The sequence below is a fragment of the Urocitellus parryii genome, chromosome 3 (assembly GCF_045843805.1).
Source record: "Urocitellus parryii isolate mUroPar1 chromosome 3, mUroPar1.hap1, whole genome shotgun sequence".
NCBI lineage: Eukaryota > Metazoa > Chordata > Mammalia > Rodentia > Sciuridae > Urocitellus > Urocitellus parryii.
The window spans coordinates 6,353,358-6,374,744 of NC_135533.1; the positions used below are offsets into that span (position 1 = coordinate 6,353,358).

General features: G+C 59.8%; 1 protein-coding gene across 1 annotated transcript in view; it reads right to left on the minus strand.

Annotated features, from left to right (window-relative positions):
• Positions 1-21,387, minus strand: part of Sspo (SCO-spondin) — a 51,216-nt gene that overhangs the window by 22,385 nt on the left and 7,444 nt on the right. Inside the window, exons 16-57 of the mRNA XM_077795884.1 lie at positions 21,188-21,353; positions 20,757-20,991; positions 20,300-20,489; positions 20,098-20,192; positions 19,586-19,842; positions 19,138-19,272; positions 17,962-18,158; positions 17,729-17,856; positions 17,537-17,646; positions 17,078-17,227; positions 16,804-16,897; positions 16,551-16,720; positions 16,108-16,341; positions 15,685-15,906; positions 15,029-15,265; positions 13,987-14,078; positions 13,680-13,911; positions 13,396-13,548; positions 13,152-13,292; positions 12,894-13,076; positions 12,632-12,782; positions 11,944-12,097; positions 11,788-11,842; positions 11,153-11,257; positions 10,757-10,957; positions 10,543-10,670; positions 9,702-9,858; positions 9,470-9,620; positions 8,991-9,060; positions 8,463-8,520; positions 6,401-6,577; positions 5,908-6,091; positions 4,669-4,874; positions 4,419-4,583; positions 3,517-3,696; positions 3,298-3,420; positions 3,066-3,195; positions 2,863-2,988; positions 2,632-2,723; positions 1,613-1,786; positions 1,153-1,317; positions 296-548 (exon numbers count right to left, since the gene is read on the minus strand). Of these exons, the coding sequence (XP_077652010.1) occupies positions 296-548; positions 1,153-1,317; positions 1,613-1,786; positions 2,632-2,723; positions 2,863-2,988; positions 3,066-3,195; positions 3,298-3,420; positions 3,517-3,696; positions 4,419-4,583; positions 4,669-4,874; positions 5,908-6,091; positions 6,401-6,577; positions 8,463-8,520; positions 8,991-9,060; positions 9,470-9,620; positions 9,702-9,858; positions 10,543-10,670; positions 10,757-10,957; positions 11,153-11,257; positions 11,788-11,842; positions 11,944-12,097; positions 12,632-12,782; positions 12,894-13,076; positions 13,152-13,292; positions 13,396-13,548; positions 13,680-13,911; positions 13,987-14,078; positions 15,029-15,265; positions 15,685-15,906; positions 16,108-16,341; positions 16,551-16,720; positions 16,804-16,897; positions 17,078-17,227; positions 17,537-17,646; positions 17,729-17,856; positions 17,962-18,158; positions 19,138-19,272; positions 19,586-19,842; positions 20,098-20,192; positions 20,300-20,489; positions 20,757-20,991; positions 21,188-21,353 (6,626 nt within the window). The remainder of the gene's footprint in view (positions 1-295; positions 549-1,152; positions 1,318-1,612; positions 1,787-2,631; positions 2,724-2,862; positions 2,989-3,065; positions 3,196-3,297; positions 3,421-3,516; positions 3,697-4,418; positions 4,584-4,668; positions 4,875-5,907; positions 6,092-6,400; positions 6,578-8,462; positions 8,521-8,990; positions 9,061-9,469; positions 9,621-9,701; positions 9,859-10,542; positions 10,671-10,756; positions 10,958-11,152; positions 11,258-11,787; positions 11,843-11,943; positions 12,098-12,631; positions 12,783-12,893; positions 13,077-13,151; positions 13,293-13,395; positions 13,549-13,679; positions 13,912-13,986; positions 14,079-15,028; positions 15,266-15,684; positions 15,907-16,107; positions 16,342-16,550; positions 16,721-16,803; positions 16,898-17,077; positions 17,228-17,536; positions 17,647-17,728; positions 17,857-17,961; positions 18,159-19,137; positions 19,273-19,585; positions 19,843-20,097; positions 20,193-20,299; positions 20,490-20,756; positions 20,992-21,187; positions 21,354-21,387) is intronic.

Sequence of the window (21,387 nt, forward strand, 5' to 3'; positions counted from 1 at the left end):
CTTCCCATGTGTCAAATGGGGATGAGCACTCCCTGCAGAGGCAGTGCGTGGCTAGGCAGCATCTCATTCACTAGTCTTCACAGGGCCTGTGCCAGGCACCTATGGCTGGGACATGTTTGGGAATGGAGGCATGATGAGCCCATGTGCGTATGTGTGTGTGTGTGTGTGTGTGTGTGTGTGTGTGTGTGAGAGAGAGAATCCATTCCTATCTCCCTGCCTACCTCAGGAGCCCGTACCCACCCCTCCTCCCCACCCCCTTCCCCAGCCTGACTGTACCCCCTGCCCAGTGGCCTACCAATTGTTGCAGGAGTCCAGGAGAGCCACTGCTCCTGGTGCATAGAGTTTCCCGTGCAGCTGGCAGGGGCACTGGCTGCGGGGCAGGCAGCTAGCGTTGTGCAGGAAGAGACCAGGTGGGCAGGTGCAGCTGGGGGTGCAGAAGCCTGTGCACTCCACCCCAGAGTCCTGTGCTAGGCACAGCTGAGGACACGGACCCCCATCCTGGTGACACTGCTCTGCTGAGCGGAACACCATGTCCTCTGGACACTGGGCTGTACAGGAAGACAGAGCAGGTCTGGCAGGGGCAAGAGGGAAGGCCAGGGAAGCCAACCGAGAGAGGAACCCACAGGCAGTGACTGGCCTGGTAGGCAGGACTGAGCTGAAGAAGCCCCTACCCCCCTGCCCCCACTGGCTTGTTCCAGTGCCTGGAATGTCACCAGTAGAGTCACAGCTTTGCTTCACTTTATACAAATATTCTTGAGAGTAGAACATGAAGGCAATGGTGTCTGCCAGGAGGAGGACTCAAAGAGCCGGGGAGAGTGAGGAAGGGGGCCCAGGAGTCCAGGGGCTAGCCTTGCTCCCTGAAATCTGCCTGGGAGTGGCAGGCTGGTCTGACTTCCTGGAGGAGCCTGTCCTCCTAGGCCACTTCCAGGGGAGGAGCTCTGTCCCTAGCAGGAAGGAACAAGAAGCCTGTAGGAACCTGGTCCCCAGCAGGTGGGGGAGGGAGGGGACTGGAGGGGATAGTGGACATCCCGTAGTCTCCCTGGCTCAAGGCACCTCGTCCTGAAGACAGAGTTCAGTGATATGAGAAGGTGAGGTGGGGAGACGATCCGAATCCCAGCAGTGTGGCCAGCTGGAGGATGGGGAGGAACCTACCTGCGCAGGGCTGTGTGTTGCAGTCCCTGGTCTGGCTGTGGGGTCCCCGACATGCGGGATTTCCAGGAGCCGAGCCAGAGCAGCTGCGTCCACGTATCTGGATGCCTCCATTGCAGGGGGCTGAGCAGGCAGACCAGGAAGCCCACGCACCCCAGCTGCTCGGCGCTGTCCAGGGTCAAGTCCACAGTCGCAGACATGGCACAGATGTGGATAGGGGAGGGGTTGAGAGAGGTCAGAGTCCTGGGTCATGCAGGTCCCTCTTCTAGGACAGTCCCAAACATATTACTCATGTGCTGGCTCATGGGTGTACGGCTGGGGCAGGGAGGGGTTTCAGAACAGCCAGGGTTCCTCCATTCCCTCTACTCCTTCATCTCCCTAAGGCTTGGGACCTACTCAAGGGTCATTATTTCCTGATCCTCATCCACCCAAGTGTCTGGACACAGGAGCAGTGGGGCTGTACCTGGGCATACAGGGGGGCTGCAAGGCTCCTCCTGGGTGGCCTCTCCTGGGCAGGAGGTATCCCTGAGGCCGGGGCAGAGTCGGGAACGATGTCTCCAGCCAGGGACTCCTCCAGGGACAAGGCAGCTCTGGGAGCAGGAGGACCAAGATGTCCAGGGTGTCCAGCCCAGCACCTCTGCAGAGGGACACAGGACAGGCCAACATAGAGGACCTGGTTGGGCTCAGAAGAGTCGATGAACTCAGGTCAGGTCTGAGAAGCAGAAGGCCAGGACAGAGTTCATGAGCATGAGGGATTCTGCTCCGGGCTCAGGGCATGGCCTCTGTCCCCTCCCAGCTGGCTTGGATCTCCACTCTGAGCCCGACTTCTCACTCGTGGGAGCCAGGAACAAAGCTCCCCACTGAGGCTGGCCTCAGCTCCATACCCACACCTACATACCCACGGTCCAGCCAACCTCTGACATGATCATCACTCATCCTCATACTTCTCCTAGAGCAGTTCTTCCAGATTTTTCTATGAGTCTCTGAACACCTGACCTCTCTTTTCCTCCTGCTGCAAGACTGTGGCCCAGAACCCTTGGACTCATGTTTCAGCCTCCTCCCTTGCCCCTCCTCCTTGGGCTGACCCTGGCTCTGCATCTCCTCATGTTCTCCTCCCCGTTCCGTCTGGATACCAGTGAGGGCTGGCCTGCTCTCTAGAGGCCTCACTAGTGCTGGCACAGCTTGAGGGTACCTCGTCTGTGGAAAGAGGGAACCGTTTGCACCTCTCTGTCTCTGTGCTCCTGCGTCCCTCCTCCAGCCAGCCTGGCCAGCCTCACCTCCTTCCTGGCTCTGCAGACGCGTGCTCCACCTGGCCAGCCTGCTCCGTCAAGGCAGCCCGTAACTCACCCCCACCAAGCCCATCCCCCCAGGCCAGTTCCAGGGCTGCCTCCGGCACTGGGGAGGCTTTGCTGATCCCTATCCAGAGTGTCAGTGGGTCCCATCCTCTGTGTTCACAAGGACGAGGGGCAGGCTCTGTAGTACCTGTCCCACAATCCACGTGGCAGACCTGCAGTTCCTGCTTGTCCCCTTCACAGGGGGCACCTCCAAAAGCCGCAGGAGGGTTGGAGGGAGACCTGGGAGAGAGGACATCCTGAGTGCCTGTCCCCCTGCTGCTGCCTTCCTGTCCTTCCTCCTTCCACTACCCTCCCCACCAGGCCTGCCTGGCTCTGAGCCTCTTCCCCTCTCTCCCCCGTTTCCTTCCTCCTCACGCACCTGAACCTGGCCCTCACTCCAGAGCCACAGGAGCGGTCGCAGGGAGTCCAGGAGGACCAGGCCGACCAGCCGCAGGGCTGAGGGCAGGCCCCTGGCTCGCACACCAGAGTGCCCCTCTCACATATGCTGCAGGGAAGGAGAGGGGGGAGCTGGTTGGCACTGGGGGCCCTGCCCGGGGCCCCGCCCCGGCCCAGCACCCTCACCATTGGCTGCAGTTGTCCAGGAGGAAGGACATCCCTGGAGGCTTCAGCTCTTCACCCACAAGGCAGGGGCACTCAGAGAGGGGCAGGCAGTGAGAGTCATGGAGGAGGAGCCCCGGGGGACAGCGGCATCCTGGAAGCGAGGGAGAGGAGGGCCCTCAGCTCCATGGGGTCAGCAGGGAGGCGGGCTAGAGACTGGAGGCTGGTGGGCTTCTGCCGGCTGGGTCTACCTTACCCTCCACACAGGGCCCCGTGCAGCTGCCGTTGGTCTCGGGATCCAGGCAGGAGGGTGGGCATGGGGGCACCAGCCCCTTCTGGCACAGCTCAGCATTCACATGCACACGGCCCAGCCCGCAATCTAGGGGACGAGCCTCAGGTGGGATGAGCACTGAGAGGCCCAGAGACCTGCCCACACTCCCTGCAGGACACCTCTCCCAGCCTAGCTCCCCCTTACCTGTGTCCCCAGTGCAGGGCTGCAAGCCACAGGGGGCCCTTTCCCGGGAGGCCCCAGGACAGGGTGCACCGCCGTTCTTGGGTGGTGGGTCCATGCAGCTCCTCTGGCGACTCTGATGGCCGCCCCCACAGGAGACACTGCAAGGTCCCCAGCTCTCCCACTCCGCCCATGCCCCAGCCACTGCAGGGAAGGAAGAATGGGGGGTCCCAAGGAGACAAAGACTGTACTAAAGAGAGGAGGCAGGCAGAGCAGAGGCGCCCGCCCCGGCTCGGTGGTGCTCTGGGAGGTCTGTAGCTTCCTCTGTCCCAGGAACAGTCCCCATAGGTGAGGACACTAGGTTCCTCCCAGGACAATAGGGGTAGTCTCTGAGAAGGCCCCGATGGCCCGAACCCTGGAGTGGGGCGCACCAGAGCGAGGGCTGGGACCAGATGTGGGGCTGAGACCCTATGTGGGAATCCCCTCTCTGGAACAAGCAGAAGAGCCAGGGGCACGGGGACCAGTCCCTCAGATTCATGGAACAAAAGGGCTACACGGCCTTCTGTGTGGAGCCCAGGGGTGAGGGGCACAGCCAGCTGACATCTGTGGTCCGGTGCCAAATCCCACCTCATGTGGCCTCTCTACCCCCCCACAGAGCCTGCTGGGGGCAGGAATGGCTCTGGGTGACAGGACTCACTTGGGCCACTAGGAGGCAAGGCGGGAGGGGCCAGGGAGCAGGTTTCCCTTTAGGGGCTAAAGGCTGTCGTCAGGGGGACATCACACTCTTAGAGTCCCAGAGATGGGGGGATGGACACTGGGGTCCCAAGGAGAGCAGAGGCACATCCTGATGAGGATCTCAGATGGGAACCAACTCAGGCCTCCCCCTCTAACAATCCCCTCTTCCGTCTCGGCTGCTGCCGACCTACCTGGGCAGGCCTGCACAAAGCAGGGCTGGCTGCGGAGCTGGTCCAGGGGGCAGCTGCCCCCAGGCAGGGGAGGCCGCAGCAGCTCCCGGCGCTGGAAGGTGAGGCCCAGGCCACAGCTGTGGCTGCAGCCACTCCAGCCAGACCAGGGTGCCAGCACACAGTCCACTGCAGGGGACAGATGCCTAGGGATCAGAGGGGGCTCACGCAGGAGTGGGGCCTCCGGTTAGAGCCTGACCCAGCTTGCTCTTACCACAGCCATCCTCGTCCGAGCCATCCTGGCAGTCGGGCCGCAGGTCACAGCGACGCTCAGTGGGCAGGCACTCCCCGCTGCCACAGCTCAGCTGGCTCTGGGAGCAGAGAGTCCTGGAGGCTGGCAGTCCAGGCAGGACTGTGGTGGGCACCATGAAGGGTATAGGACTGGCTGCCCATGAAACACAGATAGAGGAGAAGGGAGCCACATAAGTGATTCCAGGCCAGATGATAAACAGCCCCTTCAGCCTCAGGCCAAGAGCAGGATAGAACTCGCTGACCAGGGCCCTGGACTCCCTTCCTCCAGATGCCTCCTGCAGCCCGCACCTGAGGCAGGCTTCCTTCCACCATGTGTGGGTGAGGTCTACATGGGCCTGTGTACAGGGCTAGCCTACTCGTCAAAGGCTCATGGGAGTGTCCAGGGAGCGGTCACAGCACCTGAGAGAGCAGTTCACTCCCTGTTATATTGTCCCCCAAAGGCCCACGTGTGGAAGGTCAGAGGTGGGGCCTCTGGAAGGTGATTGGATCATGAGGCTCTGACCGCATCCGTGGATTAATCCACTGGTGGGTTCATGACTGATGGCCTAGTGAGAGGTGGTGGACACTTCAGGAGGGGGTGCCGGCTGGGGGAGAAGGTTGCTGGGGGTGTGCCTGGACAGCTATATTTTGTCTCCAACCTCTCTCCCTCCCTCCTTCCCTCCCTGTGCTTCATGGCTGCCATGTTGTGATGAGATTTCCTCTGCCATGATGCTTCTGCCTTGGAGCCAGTTGACCAATGAACAGAAATCCCTGAAACCTTAGCCAAAAGAAGTCTTTCCTCCTTAAGTGTATTTTTACAGCAATGAGAAGCTGATTAACACAGGCTCTGTGTTCTGGAATGGTGACTCCCAGGGGTGCCCCCTCCTGTGATGGATTAGCACTTGATTTTTCTTTTCCTGATGGAAGAGCAGGTTTTGATCATAGTGATTACTTTGATGGCTGGCTGGAGGGTGGGAGGGTGGTTGAATGGGTGGGTACATAGATGAGTGGATATGTGGATAGATGGGTAGATGAGTGTCCTTAAAGGTCCAACAGATTTTATAAAACAGGGTGGGACTCAAGCTCTACCCTATTCCCTCTCTTTGCCATTTCTACAGAGGTTCACCTTCCTGGATTTTTCATATTCAGTTCCTCTCCTCTCTTGCTGCCCCCTGCTCTCTTAGATCCTCCCACATGACTGGAAATAGGCACAGTGTCTCCTCAAGTCTGAAGCCCTCTGGCGGTCCCAGGCCTTGGCTCACCGCAGTGCCGCTCGTCATCGCCGTCCAGGCAGTCCTCCTTCCCATCACACAGCTGCTCCGGCTCCACGCAGCCCAGCACCTGGCAGGGCAGCTGCCCGGGGCTGCATCGCACGGGCGGGAAGGGGCTGGGGGCAACTCTCTGGCCTGTGGATGCCACCATAGCCAGCTGAGGAGGGACCTCGTGGCCCTGTGCTTCCTCCCTGATCACCTCTTAGCAGTCCCCAACCTTCCTCCTCTTGGCATCTGGGGTGCCCCACTTTCCGCCTCTCTTGGCATAAAAGGAAGGGAATGAATGGGGTCAGGAAACTTGGGTCATAGGCCTGGTTCTACCAAAATGACCTTGATCCATGTGATTTTGAGCAAAGCGACCAACCTCCCAGGGCTTGTGCCCCTTCATGGGGAAGTGGGGCTCACAACAGGCTTTGCGCCCAGGTAGAAGAGCTCAGAGCTTACCAGCAGGGGTCATCGGAATCATGGGGTGTGTGGGGAGCACTGTTGTGGCTGCCATTCCCGGTGTCAGGCTCTGAAACCCAGCATGCAATGTGGGAGTGTTGCTCCCCGTCTGCATGGATTCCCCAGAACTTGGGTGAGGAGCTTTGGAGGCGGGGGCAGGGCTCACTGGCCTCTTCTCTGTGGGCAGAGGGGAGAAGGAATGAGGGCTGCCTAATTCCCCTTCCTGTGAGAGGACCCATGAGAGGGTGTCCCAGGCTTCTGCGTGGTGCAGGGTAATCACAGGGGCCACAGACCATTCCCTACCTTCCAAGGGGCCTCAGATTAAAAGAGAAAAGAAAGTAAAGCAGCTCTTGGTAGTCCAAAGAGCATGAGAAGGGTTTTAAGTGAAAGTAGAAGAAAACTTAGTTTTGATCTGAGGTTTGTACTCTAGTCACAGGAGACACTTGTGGTGCCAGGTTTGGTGGCACATGCCTGTAATCCCAGCAACTCGGGAGGCTGAGGCAGGATGATCACAAATTCAACCTCAGCGACTTAGTGAGGCCCTAAGCAACTCAGCTGTCTCTAAATAAAATACAAAAAAAAGGGGGGGTGGGGCTAGGGTTGTGGTTCAGTGGTTAAGTGCCCCTGGGTTCAATCCCTGGATACCCACTCCCCCCCCCCCAAAAAAAAGACACTTGTGGCAACTTTCAAGTTCAAACTCATTATAAGATAGGTCATTTAGGGGAGAAAAAGAACCGAGGTCATTTAAACACAGCAGCAGAACAAGAGAACACTAGCGAGACTCAAGATGAGCCCATTGCTACTGCTGTACAAAAACCAAACAAACTAGTTTTGACTTTGAGGCACTACAGTGAAGAGTGTTGAGAGACTCATTTTCTTTGCAAGAGATTCATCTTCAAAGACAGGCTTTTTTCAAGAACAGACTTAGAATGAGACTAGAATTCATCCCATGAGTACAGGTTTGTGGATTTGAGGGGTCTTCATCTGCTTTTCACAAAAGACACAGCCATGGGCCAGCTGGCCTTGTGGACAGCTGTCATCAGAATGCCTTGAGGGGCTCAGAGGTTGCCACCAGGCCCGACGGTCCCACAGGAGAGGAAGCCAAGGCTTAGGCAGGCGGCACAGTGTGCCCAAGGTCTGCCCGGGAGCAGGAGAGCCAGGATATGCCTGCTGACTGACAGCCGAGCATCCCCTCCTCCCTTCAGAGGAGGGCCTCCGGGGACCACAGTGCTGGGGAGTGGTCAGTAGCTCTGGGGAGGCTGGCACATGACCAGGCTGGGACCCCATCCTTTCCTGTTTAGGAACATGCCAACCTGGTGACCCTGCCCACTCTCAAGCCCATTTATGAGTATTTCCTGTCAGCAAACACTTTAGAAAAGTGCCTGGCTCTTCAAGTGGGTGAGCAGAGGGTGTCCAAGCCAAGTGGCCTCCCACTCCCAAAGGGGAGACCTATCCCGGCCAGAGCCTGAGGGAGGTGGTCACACTGCAGGTGGTCCAGGTGCAGCCCTAAAAGCTGGCCTGTGTTAAGGTCTGTAAATAAGTAAAAAATAACACCTGGTATTTTGCCAGAGAAATGTTAGAGTTCGTAAACAAGTCTGGATGGTGCCTGGCAAAATGTCAGAGGGAGTGGTTTGAGAAGTAACAAAAGGAGCCATTAAGTGTGGAGATTCCTTATTGGTTGATTGATGTATCTAGTTTATGCTAATTAAGATAAGCTGTGCAAAATGTATAAATAGCTCTGTTGTCCTACAATAAACGGCTCCCATTCCTGCTGCATCAATCTACAGAAGTTATTCGTCACCCCCCAGTTATTTTGCTGCAGCCCGACTGCGGCAGGCCTGGAATCTTCCCTTGAATCCAGGAGGGTGAGCAGGGCAGGACCTGGCTATGACCAAGGTGACCAGTGTTTCCCTGAGTCAACCCTGCAGCTATCTCGGTTTTGGGGATAAAGTCAGGGGTCAGGGCACTTGAACCTCGGAGACATCACCACCCCTATCTCTGGAAGGGCAGACACAGATGGTGACAGGGGCATGGGGAGGGAGAATGGAGTTGGCACACATACCTGTGGGGGGCATGGACGAACCCTGCTTGGGATGCCAGCGGTCAGTCTCTGCCAGACCCTGAGAAGGAGAGGGCTCAGCCACCTCGTGCAGTCAGCAAGAAAGGACCCTCTTCTCCACCCATGCCCCTTGTTTCAAGCCTTGTCCAGGATGCCTCTGGGGACACCTTGGCACAATGCTCCTCCAGGCTCCCAGAGAAGATGCCCTGGCACTGCCCCATGAGCACAGCCTCCCCTCCAGGGGCCTGGGTCTGTTGTCTCCAAATTCCTCCAGGACAGAGCCCTTCCCTGTGCTTCTCTGCACTTTCCTCTGTCCCTCTGAGCCCCTGCTCCCCACCTGGCACTGAGCTGGTGGTCCCCAGAACGCTCCTAACTAAAAGCCTGACAGAGCAGCACCAAGGAAGACAAGTAGAGGAAATGCTGAATGGATGGAGAGAGAGGAAGACGCAGGTGCAGGAGCAGTGCTGGGGGCGCAGAGAGGCCGCCCCCATCCTTGCAGCCCACCTGCTGGGTCTGCAGCTTCCCACTCACCTCACTAGGCTGGGGAGGCAGTGGTCCCGGCTGGGTGGAGAAGGTTGGGGTCCTGGCTGTGGAATGGCCTCTGAGAAGAAAAATCACAGAGGGAGCTCCAGGGGCTCTCCCAGCCGGAGCACCCCCCACAACCAGGAGGAGTCAGGGGTCTCTGGGCGAGGCCTGGGCATTCAGGAAGGATGCTGCCTGCTGAGTGGTGCTCAGTTTGCTGTGTTGAATCACCAGGAGGACTGTAAAGCACGCATCTCTGGGTCCACCCCGAGAATCTGCCTGTCTCACAAGTTTCGGGTGCTGCTGGCCCAAGGGCCATATTTGAGAACCACTGAAGACCAGACTAGGAGAGGTCTAGAACCTGAGAGACCGTGGGGAAAGGGCCTCAGGGTGCCTAGATTCAGCTCCTGGCATGGAGGGTCTGTGGGCCCCTGGGTGGAAGGAAATGCAGGGCTGTCCCTCCAAGTCCAGGCCAGACCCCAGGATACCTGCCAGTGTCCACAGGCAGGGGCCCACAGCCCTCCTCGTCAGAGCCATCCTCACAGTCTGCAGCACCGTCACATGGCACCCCCCGCAGAGCACAGTCACCATTGGCACAGCGGTGCCCAGCCCCTGGGCACGGGGGCACTGGTGGGGACACTGTGGGTAGGGGGGTGTGGTGAGGACTTCCGCCACCCTCCTGCTCCCTCCTGGTCCTCCCGCTCGCAGCCCAGCCTGTACCTGGCTCACAGCCCAGGAGCTCCACCCACAGGAAGAAGCCAGGCTGCCTGTCGCTGTGGGGGACACTGTGTGGCCACACCCTGATGTACCTTGCCTGCACCATCCGGCTGAAGGCCCACACCTTGGAGGCCACGTCTTCCCAGTTCCTGGGGAAAGACTGAAGCACAAGGTGCCTGCTGACCGAGTCCTGCCTCTTGCTCAGGCTGCCGCTGTGGCCCTACTGAGTGACCCTCCTCTCTGCTCAATCTTCACAAGAATCCTGCCTCTGCCAGAGCCCATGTCCCCCTGGTGGTAGCCACCTAGTCCCTCAAGGCTGCAGGGGGTCTGGTCCTGGCCTAAGCTCCTCCCACTGAGGTGGCAGGATTCTTACGGCAGGGCCAGGTCCCACTCAGAGCTGTGACCACAGGGACAGCCCAGCACCGGGCACAGAGCAGGTACTCCTTAAACAGGTCACAGGGAACACCTGTGGACTGGTCCTTCCTGGTCGTGGGCCTGTCTCCAGGCGGCGGAGCCAATCCCGCAACGAGGGCCGCACTCGGGCTGCTCCATATGGACACACGTGGGTCTGGGCCTCCAAGGCCCTCTGTGAGTTTAATGTGTCCCCACCTTCCCCCTTCCCAGGCTGCTGGAGAGCTCTGTGTTCCTGGACTTGGACTCGACAGTGACACTCCGCCCCTCTATTCCACAGAATAGAGTCCCTATTACTTACCAGTTATTCCTTAAGCAACTAATGCAAGGACTGTCCCTTGGGGAGACCGAAAGGCCCAGGAGTACAGAGGTTGTGGAGTCCACAAAGGGGCATGTTGGGTCACTGGCCTGAGAGGCCTTGGGCATTGAGTACCTTGGGTGGGGACAAGGTGCCAGGCAGGATGTCACGGTAGTCCTGCCAGTGGAGACCATCAGTGCCGAACTGAAGCGAGAAGCTGCTGCCAGGTGGGCTGGAGGAGGTGGGCCCCCACACGATGACGCCTGGAGGGGCCGGGCCAAGGGCGGAGTCAGAGCTGAAGGAGGCAGCCCCCCCCCACGTCCTCCCCCACCCCCTCCTCCTCACTGACCAGTGAGGTTCCGGGGCTGGAGCAGGTCCAGCTGCAGGAAGGGTGGCCCGCTGTGCCACTCAGCATAAGCACCCGCTCTGGGGCCAGGCCCTTTGGTGGGAGCCCCCAGGAGGGCAGCCCAGGTAGGGGGCTCCAGCTGCCTTGACCATGTCCACAGACTCCCCGGGGGCAGAGCCAGGCCCAGGGGGGAGTAGCAGGCATCTGGGGACAGGAGGGGAGGTTGGGGGGGGGGCAGGAGGGGGTGCCAGAGGCATGCCATGAAGGGATCTGGGGAAGAAAAGGGCCACACAGGCGACCCTGACCCAGGACAGGGGGCAGGAAGGGCAGAGCTGGAGATGGGACACTTCCCAGTGGTCTGCTTCCCTCCCAGGGCACCCCTCTCAGCTGGGTCCTTACCTCCTGGGGGAGGCAGAACATAGGTGACCAGAGGGGGGCCCGTCTGGGGACTGGGGGCTGGAGCAGGGGCAGGAGTGGCTGTTGGAGGCACTGTCTGATTCTCTGCTGTGTAGGGAGACCCAAGGGTCAGGAGGAAGAGACCCAGAGAGGCTCTCGCCAGCCCTCGTCAGCAAGGTCCTTCCCATTTGGAGCACTTTCTCTCCCATGACAGCACAGCAATCCCAGGACCACCCCAGCGGGGAAGGACACCTCTTTCCCTTTGTATGAATGAGGGTTTTACATATTTCCACTGAATATTCAGAGCACACAGAATAAAACTGCCAGTGCAAAGCCACTTTAGGACTAGGACAGAGCAGGTGCAGTTGCTAACCCAGGACTACTGTCATGAATTACAACCTTGTGGGCATTAGAAAGGGGCTGCCTCTGGACGGAAGCAGTCCTGGGGCTGGAGTCTAATCCCCACTGCTGGCAAAAATTGTCCAGTGAACAACATGTACAACCATGTGTGCACTGGCTTGATCCCAACCTCATCAGCCGATAGGTACACTTTTAGAATAAGGAAGCTGAACCATCCCCAATTCCCTCCTAAAGTCCTCCTCCCCTTGCCCTTTCTGCTACTACCCAGACCCACTCACCAGGCAGGGCACAGTGGCAACACGATTCTCCTACTCCCTCCACCAGGATCCAACCCTGTGGAGCACAGAAATTAGCCACTTGCCCACCTCTAACCCACTCCACTGGCCTCCACAAGCCTAGCCTCGCACCACCCCTCCAGGCTCCCGGGGCCTCACCTGGGGACAGCTGCCCAGCGGGCAATAGGGGGAGCAGTGCACGGTGCCCGTATGCAGACACTGGCATACCCGGCAGGGGCCCCCACGCCAGCGCTCCCCAACCTGGTGTGTGTGGCCCTGCTGCTCACAGCCCTCACAAGGCTGCGTCTGGCACCTGGGGAGGAAGGGCAGCCTCAGCATGGGGAGGGCTCACTAACAGTGATCACCCTCCTGGTTTGCCTGGATTGAGGGTATTTCAGGACTGGGGACTTCAAGTGATAAGACTGGAAAAATCCAGGGTTAATGTCTGGTCATCACCTGAAACCCCATCCCACTCCTGAATTCCAGAAATTGCAACAGGCCCCAAGTTGGGGAAGCAATTTGTGCCAGCTCCACCAGCCAGCAGAGCTGGTCCCAGCAGGGTGTGCAGGCGGAAATGGCTGTCCCCCAAGAGCTTCACCCCACACACCTCCAGAGACTCAGGGGACCCATTCCCACTCCTGCGTTTGTCGAGCTGCACGTGTGGGCTCCGTTGGCCCTGCTTTGGATCTAGATGGCACAGCACTAAAGGAGGAGAAGGCTGGGTCTCCAGGGGGTTCTGGGGTTTAGGCTGGGAGGGCACTGAGCAGTGTTGTGATTGGGGGCTCTCGTGGGAAGGGGCATGCAGGAAGAGCGAGCGTGAAGGCGAGGGCAAGGGCCCTGCTGGTACCTGCGAGCCTTGCGGTGGATGCCTCGGCACTGGCCACCTCGGCCGGAGAGGCGGGGGTTGTTGGGGCTCCGGAAGGACCACTGGATGCTCTGGCTCCCACAGGGGCCCAGGCACTCGGCCCAGGGGGACCAGGAGGACCAGCCACAGTTTACTGAGAGAGGGCAAGAATTAGGGCCAGGAGGCAGAGGTGAGTGCCCAGCTGGGTAGCCTGGGAGGAGACAAGGGACCTTGAGAGCAGGGCCACAGGATGCGGGGTACTCACTGGCACAGTCTGGGTTGGGCCGGCAGCGCCGGGGCCGCCCATCTTGGCAGACACAGAGCTGGCAGTTGGCTTTGATATGCTGCCCAGGCCAGTAGCGGGCACCATCCACCAGGCAGGGGCACTGCCGGGGCCACACACACTGCCCCTCACTGCCCAGCACCTGCCCTTCTGGGCACCAACAGCCTAGGGAAGAAGCAGGGTGAGGTTTCCAGGCAGACAGTGTGGCCTCCACAGACCCCGATCCCGGAGGCCCCTCACCTGGGCTGCTGCAGGGCCTGTGGGGTGAGCAGATAGCCTGGCCAGAGATGTCATCGCAGGTCAGAGGGCAGGGGGCACAAGGCTGGAACACCAGCTCCCCAGAGCAGGTGGCATTGGGACAGCCATCCTGAGGGCAGGGCTCTGAGAGTGGGGTCAGAGACTGGGGAGGGAGGAACAGCAGCAAGGACAAGTGTCCCCCCAGCAACCCCGCCCCCCCCACCTGTGCCCTCTGCCTTCCACTCACCAGTCTGACGGGTGCTATGAGGGCCCCCGGGCAGAAGGGCACAGGCTTGGCCCCCATTCTGGGGTGGGTGGCACTGCCGCTGCCTCATCCTGGTGCCCCCACAAGGCTCAGAGCACAGAGACCAGGAGGACCAGGAGCTCCATTCACCATCCACTGTGAGGGGAGGGATGGGGCGGGAGGGGGTGGGAGTGCAAGGCAGGGTTGAAGGCCCCAGGACCTTTCCTTTCTCCTCTCTCCAGGCCCCACTGTCCCACAGTCGCTCCCTTGTGTTCCCAGCCCCTTACCTGGGCAGGCCTTGGTAAAGCAGGCCTGTGACTGGTGGGCGGGGCCTGGGCAGTGCTGCAGCACCAACAGCCCGGATGGGGAACAGCTGCGGCTTTGGCTCTGCACCCCCAGCCCACAGGTCTGGCTGCACGGCCCCCATGGGCTCCAGGGACCCCAGGTCCCACAGCCCTGTTCTTCTGGGGAGAGTCCTGCCTCTCCTACCAACTCACAGTTGGGCTGCCCATCACACACCTGTGGGAGCAGCAGGCTCAGGGCTTCTGCATTGGTGCACGGCTCTGCCTGCCACCTCCCCTTCCTGACCCTCACCAGGTGAAAACCAAGGCAGTCGCCATTGGGGCAGGAGTATTCTGGGCAGGGAAATTCTGTCCTGTTGAGACTTCCTGGGGTTGGCAGTCCCTCTGGGGAGCAAGAGAGAAAACCAGTTTGCAGGGAGTTGCAGCTACTTCTGGGCAAGCACCAGCTGCAGACCCCTGAGAAGTGTTCATACCACAGTCCAGCTCATCCTCGCCCTGGGGACAGTCGGGGACCCCATTGCAGTGCTGCTCAGGGTTCAGGCACAGCCAGGGAGCCAAACCACAGGGCCAGAGGCCATGGCACAGGGGAGGCTGGGTGGAACCTGTGGGCACAGTAAGAAGGGTCCTGCTGTGCTCCTGTCCCCTCCTACTCCCTCTCTGCAGAAGGGCTGGCAGCGAGGGCCTGAAGGCACTGGGGGAGGAGGGCAGGCAGGAGGCAGAGCCAGCATGGGGCTCTCCTTGGCCCCAGAAACCCTTGGAGGAGTGTAGGAGGGGTGGATTCTGGGGAATCCTCCCAGGGGAAGTGGCCAGGACCAGAAAGACCAACTTGTCAGGGCTTACAGGGGTTCAACCCAGGTGGGATGGGGAGAAAATGGGGACAGGGGAGCCCCACGGACAGACCCACTCCCTAGGCCCTCAAAGCCAACACCCACTCTCTTGTCCTTTCTTGTCCCTAACCAAAAGCCCCTTCCTTCTCCACTGGGCCTGGGAAGGAGGGCAAAGAAAGTTTCATTAAAAAGATCAAAGGGCGGGTCTCGCTGGTCACGCCTGTAATCCCAGCCTTTCAGAGCATGCTCAGAGCCAACCTCAGCCACTTTACAAAGCCCTAAGCAACTCAGTGAGACCCTGTCTCTAAATAAAATACAAAAAAAAAAAAGGGGGGGGGGATGTGGCTCAGTGACTAAGTGTCCTGGATTCAATCCCTGGTACAAAAAAAAAAAAAAATCAAAGGAACACAAAAGTTGCTCAGACTGATGTCTGCAAACCTAAGTCACTGTCTAGCTGTGCGCAGGGGGTGCTTGGGGAGGGCCGGGCAGGATAGGAGCGACTCTCACCGCAGGCGTCTGGGCCCTCGTCAGAGCCGTCGGGGCACTGCGGCACGCCGTCGCACAGTTCCCCGGGGGACACGCAGTGTGGGCCGCGGGCGCAGGGCGCGTGGTGCAGCGCGCAGGGCCCACCGCAGCCCAGCTCGTCGCTGCCATCGGCGCAGTCCTCCTCCTGGTCGCAGCGCCAGCCCCGTGGAGTGCACTCGCCGCTGCCGCACGGAAACTCCAAGGGGCCGCAGCTCCGTGCTGGTTGGGGTGGGGGTGGGGGGCTGTACTAGACCCCGCGGGAGTGGACCGGCTTCCGCAGGCGGGTCTCGCCCTCCCACAGCGGCTCCTGGCTCACCTCCTGGCTCCAGGCTCCAGTCGTCCTGCCCCTTACCTGAGCCAGCCCTCCCCACCTTCAGTCCCTCCTGGAGTCTAACCCACCCCTGTATTCTTTTGCCCTATTGGTGTCCCCAAATTTCTCCCTGGTTCAAGAACTTCCTTTAGATTCCCCTAACTCAGAGAAGGCCTTGGGTACAGAAAATGAGGCTGGACCTCAGTTCCCCTCAAATGCCCTCCACCTCTTTTGTCTCCATCCCCAAAGCACCACCCACATGCCTTCCTCTGTGGTCCCATCCCCATCCTCCCCAGCTTTCTCACCCCATCTTCTCCAGGAGACTCACCAGGGCTGGCACTGCCCAGTGGACTTGAGGCACCTTCCAGGGAGCCAGTAGAGGGGCCAGGCATGGTGCCAGCTGGGGGCACAGGCAGAGAGGGCAGCGGGCAGTATCCAGGCCCCTCGTCGGCTCCATCTGGGCAGTCCCAAACTCCATCACACAGCTGGATGGTCCCCACACAAGTGCTGTCCATACAGGACACTTCCCCAGGGATGCAGTTCACCTGCCCTGCAGCCAGAAAGGAGGAGCTGGTCCCAGAACACTGCCTCCTTTTCTCACTACTTGGGGTGCCCCCACTCACAGGTGCCAGCTTCACAGGCAATATATAACCTGGCAAAGAAGTGGGCGGGCGAGGCTGGGGCAACCAGGAGCTGGGCCTGGTAGGAGAGCGTGCCTGGTGGGCCCAAGTCCAGAGCAGAAACAACTAACCCAAACAGGACTCCTCATCAGCGGCGTCTGGACAGTCGGGATGCCCATCACACAGCAGGGTGAGGGGCAGGCAGCTCCCATCAGCACAGGCCAGCGAGTCATAGGGACATGGGCAGCCCTGTTCATCTGTGCCATCTCCACAGTCATCCTGCCCATCACAGAGCAGGGACAGGGGCAGACAGTGGCCGGAGCGGCATGACATCTGTCCCTCCACACAGCCTGGGGTGGCGCAACCTGGCATAGGGTAAGCAGGCAGGCTCAGGACGCTGGAGTCAGAGAAACCCATAACCCTAGAAGGACCAGAACTCCCTACCTGTCCCTCATTCCCCAAGTCATAACTGCTGGCCGTGGAAGCAGCAGCTCCGGAGGCTACCCTGGGGACACCTGCTGCACACCCAGTGAACTCAGTTACCTGTGCCTGTCACACAGGTGAAAGCACTCACCCTCCTCATCTGAGCCATCGCCACAGTCGTCCTGGTTGTCACAAAGCCACTCATGTGGAATACAGTGCCCACTTCCCTGGCAGGGGGACTCTCCTTCGGCACAGTCAGGCACCAGCTCCTCACAGGGGGCACTGTCACCCCCACAATGCCACTGGCTTTCCCGGCAAGTGCTGAATATGGTATCCTGGGATCAGCCACGGCTGGGCGTGGCCAGTCCAGGGGCACAGGGTCTACCCAGGTACTCCCCACTCACCAGTTCCCACAGTCCTTCTGCAGCACAGTCCCTGGTGGGAAGAAGCTGCCACCCCACTCACAGGGACAGGCAGATGGCTCCATGCAGATTCCTCCTGAGATCACAAAGCACAGGACTCCAGAGTGAAGGGGGCACAGTGCTCCTGGCCCAGCCCACCACCATGGTCACATGGCCCTTTCCAATCACACAGCTGGATGGTCCCCACACAAATGCCATCCATGCAGGACACTTCCCCAGGGATGTCCCCTCCCCTCTGGCCTTTCTGACTACGCACCATGCAGCAGAGTCCCTTCGGGGCAAAAGCAGCCCTCCACACAGGCAATGGCCCGGCAGTGCCATCCAGGCTCAGCATGGTGGGTAGGGCAGGCCGGAGGACAGGTGGGGCCACAGGCCTCATACACTTGTCCCCCTTCACACTGTAGGGCTGGGTGGAGGGAGAGAGGATCAGCTCACTCAGGTACAAGGGCACCAGGTGAGTCAGCCCAAGGTGACACCTATGGAGGGCACAGAGTTCATATTGTAGACCTTGGCTGAGACCCTCCCAAGGTGATGTGGGACACATCGGCCCTGTGGGACAGACATTCTTGCATGTTTGGTTCATCTGGAAGGGTCTGGCACACGGTAAGCGTGTAGCACATGTTTGAACTTCTGACTAAGTGTCCAGCTGGCGGGGCAGGCTAAGCACCGTTCAAGGGCCATGCAGGTGACAAGTCTGAGAGTTGGGAACACTCACGGCAGAGCTCCTGGCTGCGCCAGCGTACATGGTGCCCATGCCGGGCGCACTCGTCTGCGTAGGCGGCAATGGCAGAGCACAGGCACTCACAGTCGCCCCCTGAATCGCAGCTGTGGGAGGAAGCAGTTGGCTCAGCAGCCCCGCGCTGCCCCCACACACTCACTGCCCCCCACTCGGGCCAGCCTTCCTCACCCACAGGTGTCGTACACACACCACTCGTAGTGCTGCTGTGGGGGCACCTCTGTGTGGCATGGGACGAAGAGCTGCTGGAGCATCACTCCGCAGCGGGCATGGGCCCAGGCTGCGCGGTGTGTGTTTACCTGCAGCACAGGCACCATCTCCAGCACCCTGGGCCAACTAGACACCTGCCCCAGCCCCAAGCTCTGGCAGGCCCACCATCCCTCCCGCTGTCTGCCTGAGCTCACCGTGCAGGGGTGTGGCGGGTCTCCTGGCTCGGGGCAGAGCGCACTGAGGCGCCAGGAGTGGGCAGCCAGCTCAGCTGTGGGCTCCAGGACTCCTTGGCGACTCCGCAGGTCATTACTGGCATCTCCATCAAAGTCTCCACATAGCCCAGCCACACGACCCCGGAAGTGTGGGGACAGCTGTATCAGGACCCGGGTGCCTGGTGGCATCATTGTAAAAAATGACCCTGGTACCCTTCAGCAGGGCTGGGGTCAGGAGAAGACCCAGGGACATAATACTGCCCTGCATGGGTACCCCCACCCAACAGAGAGTGCTGGTTCTCTCTTTTCTGGGGGGTGGGTTAATTGGTGGTCATAAATGAAGAGACAGACATTGGAGAGGAAGGGCCAGAAGTAAGAGCCTAGTTTCCTAAACAAACTTAGGTTGGTGCCTGTAATCCCAGAGCCTAGGGAGGCTGAGGCAGGAAGGTTGTAAGTCCAAGGTCAGCCTGGGCCACTTGGTGAGAACCTGTCTCAAGATATATTAAGAAGTGCTGGGGATGTGGTTGAATAGTAGAGCACCCCTGGGTTCAATCTCTGGTACCACAAGGGGGAAAACAAAACTTAAGTTTGGAAAACTCCCCATCTGGCTGCATTCTGGATGGGAAACCAGGATGGGCTGAGGCTTTCCCACACCAGAGTCCTGGTGGCGAGGCCTAGAGGCAGCCGGGCTCTGCCGCGCCGAGTCCCTACAGGGTTATTTTGGCTTCCCTCAATTTCTCACTGAGAGTTCTGTTTCTAAAACGCCAACTGCTTGTGTTTGGGTGGTAGAATGTTGAATCTATTTTCATTTCTTCTTCCTAAAACTTGGTATTTTCTAAATATTTCTTGGGTGAGGCAGCATTGCTTTCATAATGAAGAAAAACAGGATGAAAACATAATTTGGAAACTCTGACCACTTGTTCTGGCAGTGAGGTGGGGGTGGTGTTGGGCTGGGGGTGCCCAGTGGAGGCCAGCAGGGCAGGGGAGGCCAAAGATCCTGGTCTGGCTGTTACTCTGGATATCTGCCTTGGAGGCTTATTGGAAGCTCAACCCTGATCTCAGAGCTGGGCAGGTGCAGGGAGGAAGGGTTTGGGGGGAGTCCAGTCCATCCAGTACTAAGGCTGGGTGTGGGTCAGGTGCATAAGGGTGGGGCCTAACCTCCGTCCCAGAGCAGGGTGAGGCCCAGGCGTGTGGTCAGCAGCAGGAAGAGGCCTGCACGGTGCAGACTCATCCCTGGGCCTGTGTAGGCCTTGGGGGGTGTTACACTCACCCCGTTCACCGTCACTGCCCAGCCTGGAGAGGAGGAAAGGTGTTCAGGGCCAGCACGGAGTGAAGGGCCTCCCAGGTCCCATGAAGCCCTGCCCGCTTCCCCTTCAAACCTCCTTTAGCCTCTCTACCTCTGTGACCTTAGGAAAGTCATTAGACTTCTCTGGAGCCTGGTTTATCTGAGAAATTATGAATTATGTCCCACCCCTCTGAGGACAACCAAGCCCAGTGAGGACTCGACCTGAGGAACCTGGACCTTGGCCACACTGATGTGTGGCTGTTATACCGTGCTGGAGTGCCCCCACCCCCTGTCAGGGTCTCCTTGCAATGTCACCGCCACCTCTGAGCATGTGCACAGTAGTGCTCTCCAGACGCACGGCCAGTGCCTTGGTGCAGGTGAGGCCGCTGGCCCCGCAGGGCAGGTTCTGGGCAGAGACGCTGAAGCGGCCACTGGCCTCTCGAACCAGCAGGTACTCGCAGGCTCCGGGGAAGGTGAGTGTCAGCCCATCAAACGTCACATAGTGGGGGGCACCCGATGCCTGGCACCATCCACTGCACAGCTGGCCTGTGCAATGCCACTGTCGGCCCTGGCACACACTGTGGGCAAGGGGCAGGGACAGAGTCACTGAGGAAGGGACCTGAGCTGTAGCAGGGGAGGCAACTGGTCCAGATTCCTGAGACTCCAGATAGGACCCCAGTGTGGAAGATCCCAGAGGTCCCCAGTGCCCAGCCCAGCCCAGATGCCCTACCCCACCTATCACCCCAACTCATTCTAGTGGGGGGGGAGCATTGTGTTTGGAGAGCCAGTAGTCACAAGGCCAGAAGGGTGTAGATCAGGGGGGCTGGGCATACCAAGTGTTGCAGTTGTCCTGGATGGTGGCATTAGGTGGGTACCACTGCCCACTGTGACGGCAGGGACAGAGATCAGGAGGCACACAGCGCTCATCCTGGGCAGAGAGTGGGGATGCTGTTTTGGGCAGCTAGGGGAACAGGACAGTGCCCTGGTGCTGGGAAGGCCACTCTGGTGCCCCATCCCCTCCCCTCCCAGCCTCACCAGCAGCACGGTGCCTGGAGGGCAGACACAGCCATCAGTGCTGCCCATGGGGCAGGAGTGGTTGGCACTGGGGCTGTCACAGGTGAGGAGGCAGGCTCCAGGAGCATGGACAAGTTCCCCAGGGCAGAATGCACGCTGCAGGGCGCAGTGGTGGGCGGTACAGTTCCAGAGGCCCCTCTCCTGGCAGATGCTACGGGAGCGGGGATGGGGAAAGAGCCAGGCCCAGCAGAGATTCAGCCTCCAGGCCGCTGGTCTGCTCTGGTGAGAGTCTCAGGAACCCAGACACTGGGGACCCAGGCACCAGATCCATTTACACTGAGCGGAAACCCAGCTCTGATGCCGCAGCCCTGAGCGCTGCACCTCCCAGCACCCCAGCCTGCGATGATCAGCCCCTCCTCTCCAGCCCTCCCTCTTCAGCCCACCTTCTTTCTCTTGCCCCCCAAGCCATCACCCTCACCAGCGATTGCAGTCCTTCATGGTGACACTGCCAGGGCTGTAACGATGGGCTCCAAGCTGGCAGGAGCACAAACTGGGGGGGACACACTGGCCCTCAGGGTCCCACAGCAGCCCAGGGGGGCAGTTACAACCAGCCACACAGCCGGTCAGCTCCTGACAATCCTCTGGCTCTCCGCAATGGTGACCACACACTGGAGCGCACTCCTGGTACTCTTGGCCACCAGGACACAGGACAGCTGGACCCAGGGACAAGTGCATATCAGGAGCATAGTCAACCCCTCTGGGGCATACCCCCACTGTGCTTCCCCAGGAAGAAAAGCCCAGGAACCCCCTAAGGTCAGAGCTTCCTGCCCTCTCCAGCTTCTCCTAGAAGGGGCCAGGAGGAGGAGGTGGGAGGGCGTGTGAGGTGGGGCTGCCTGGGCAGGGGCTCACGGCAGAGAGTCTGGTTCCTCCAGGACAGCAGGGCGCCCTCCTGGGCACAGCGGTGCGCGTAGGCAGACAGCACGGCACACAGGCAGTCCCTGCCAGGGGCACAGCCACACACTGCCGCCAAGCAGCGCAGCTGGAATGGCTCCCTGTCCACCAGCCTGTGGCAGTCCTTGGGAAGAGAGGAAGCGGGGCTCTTCCTTATG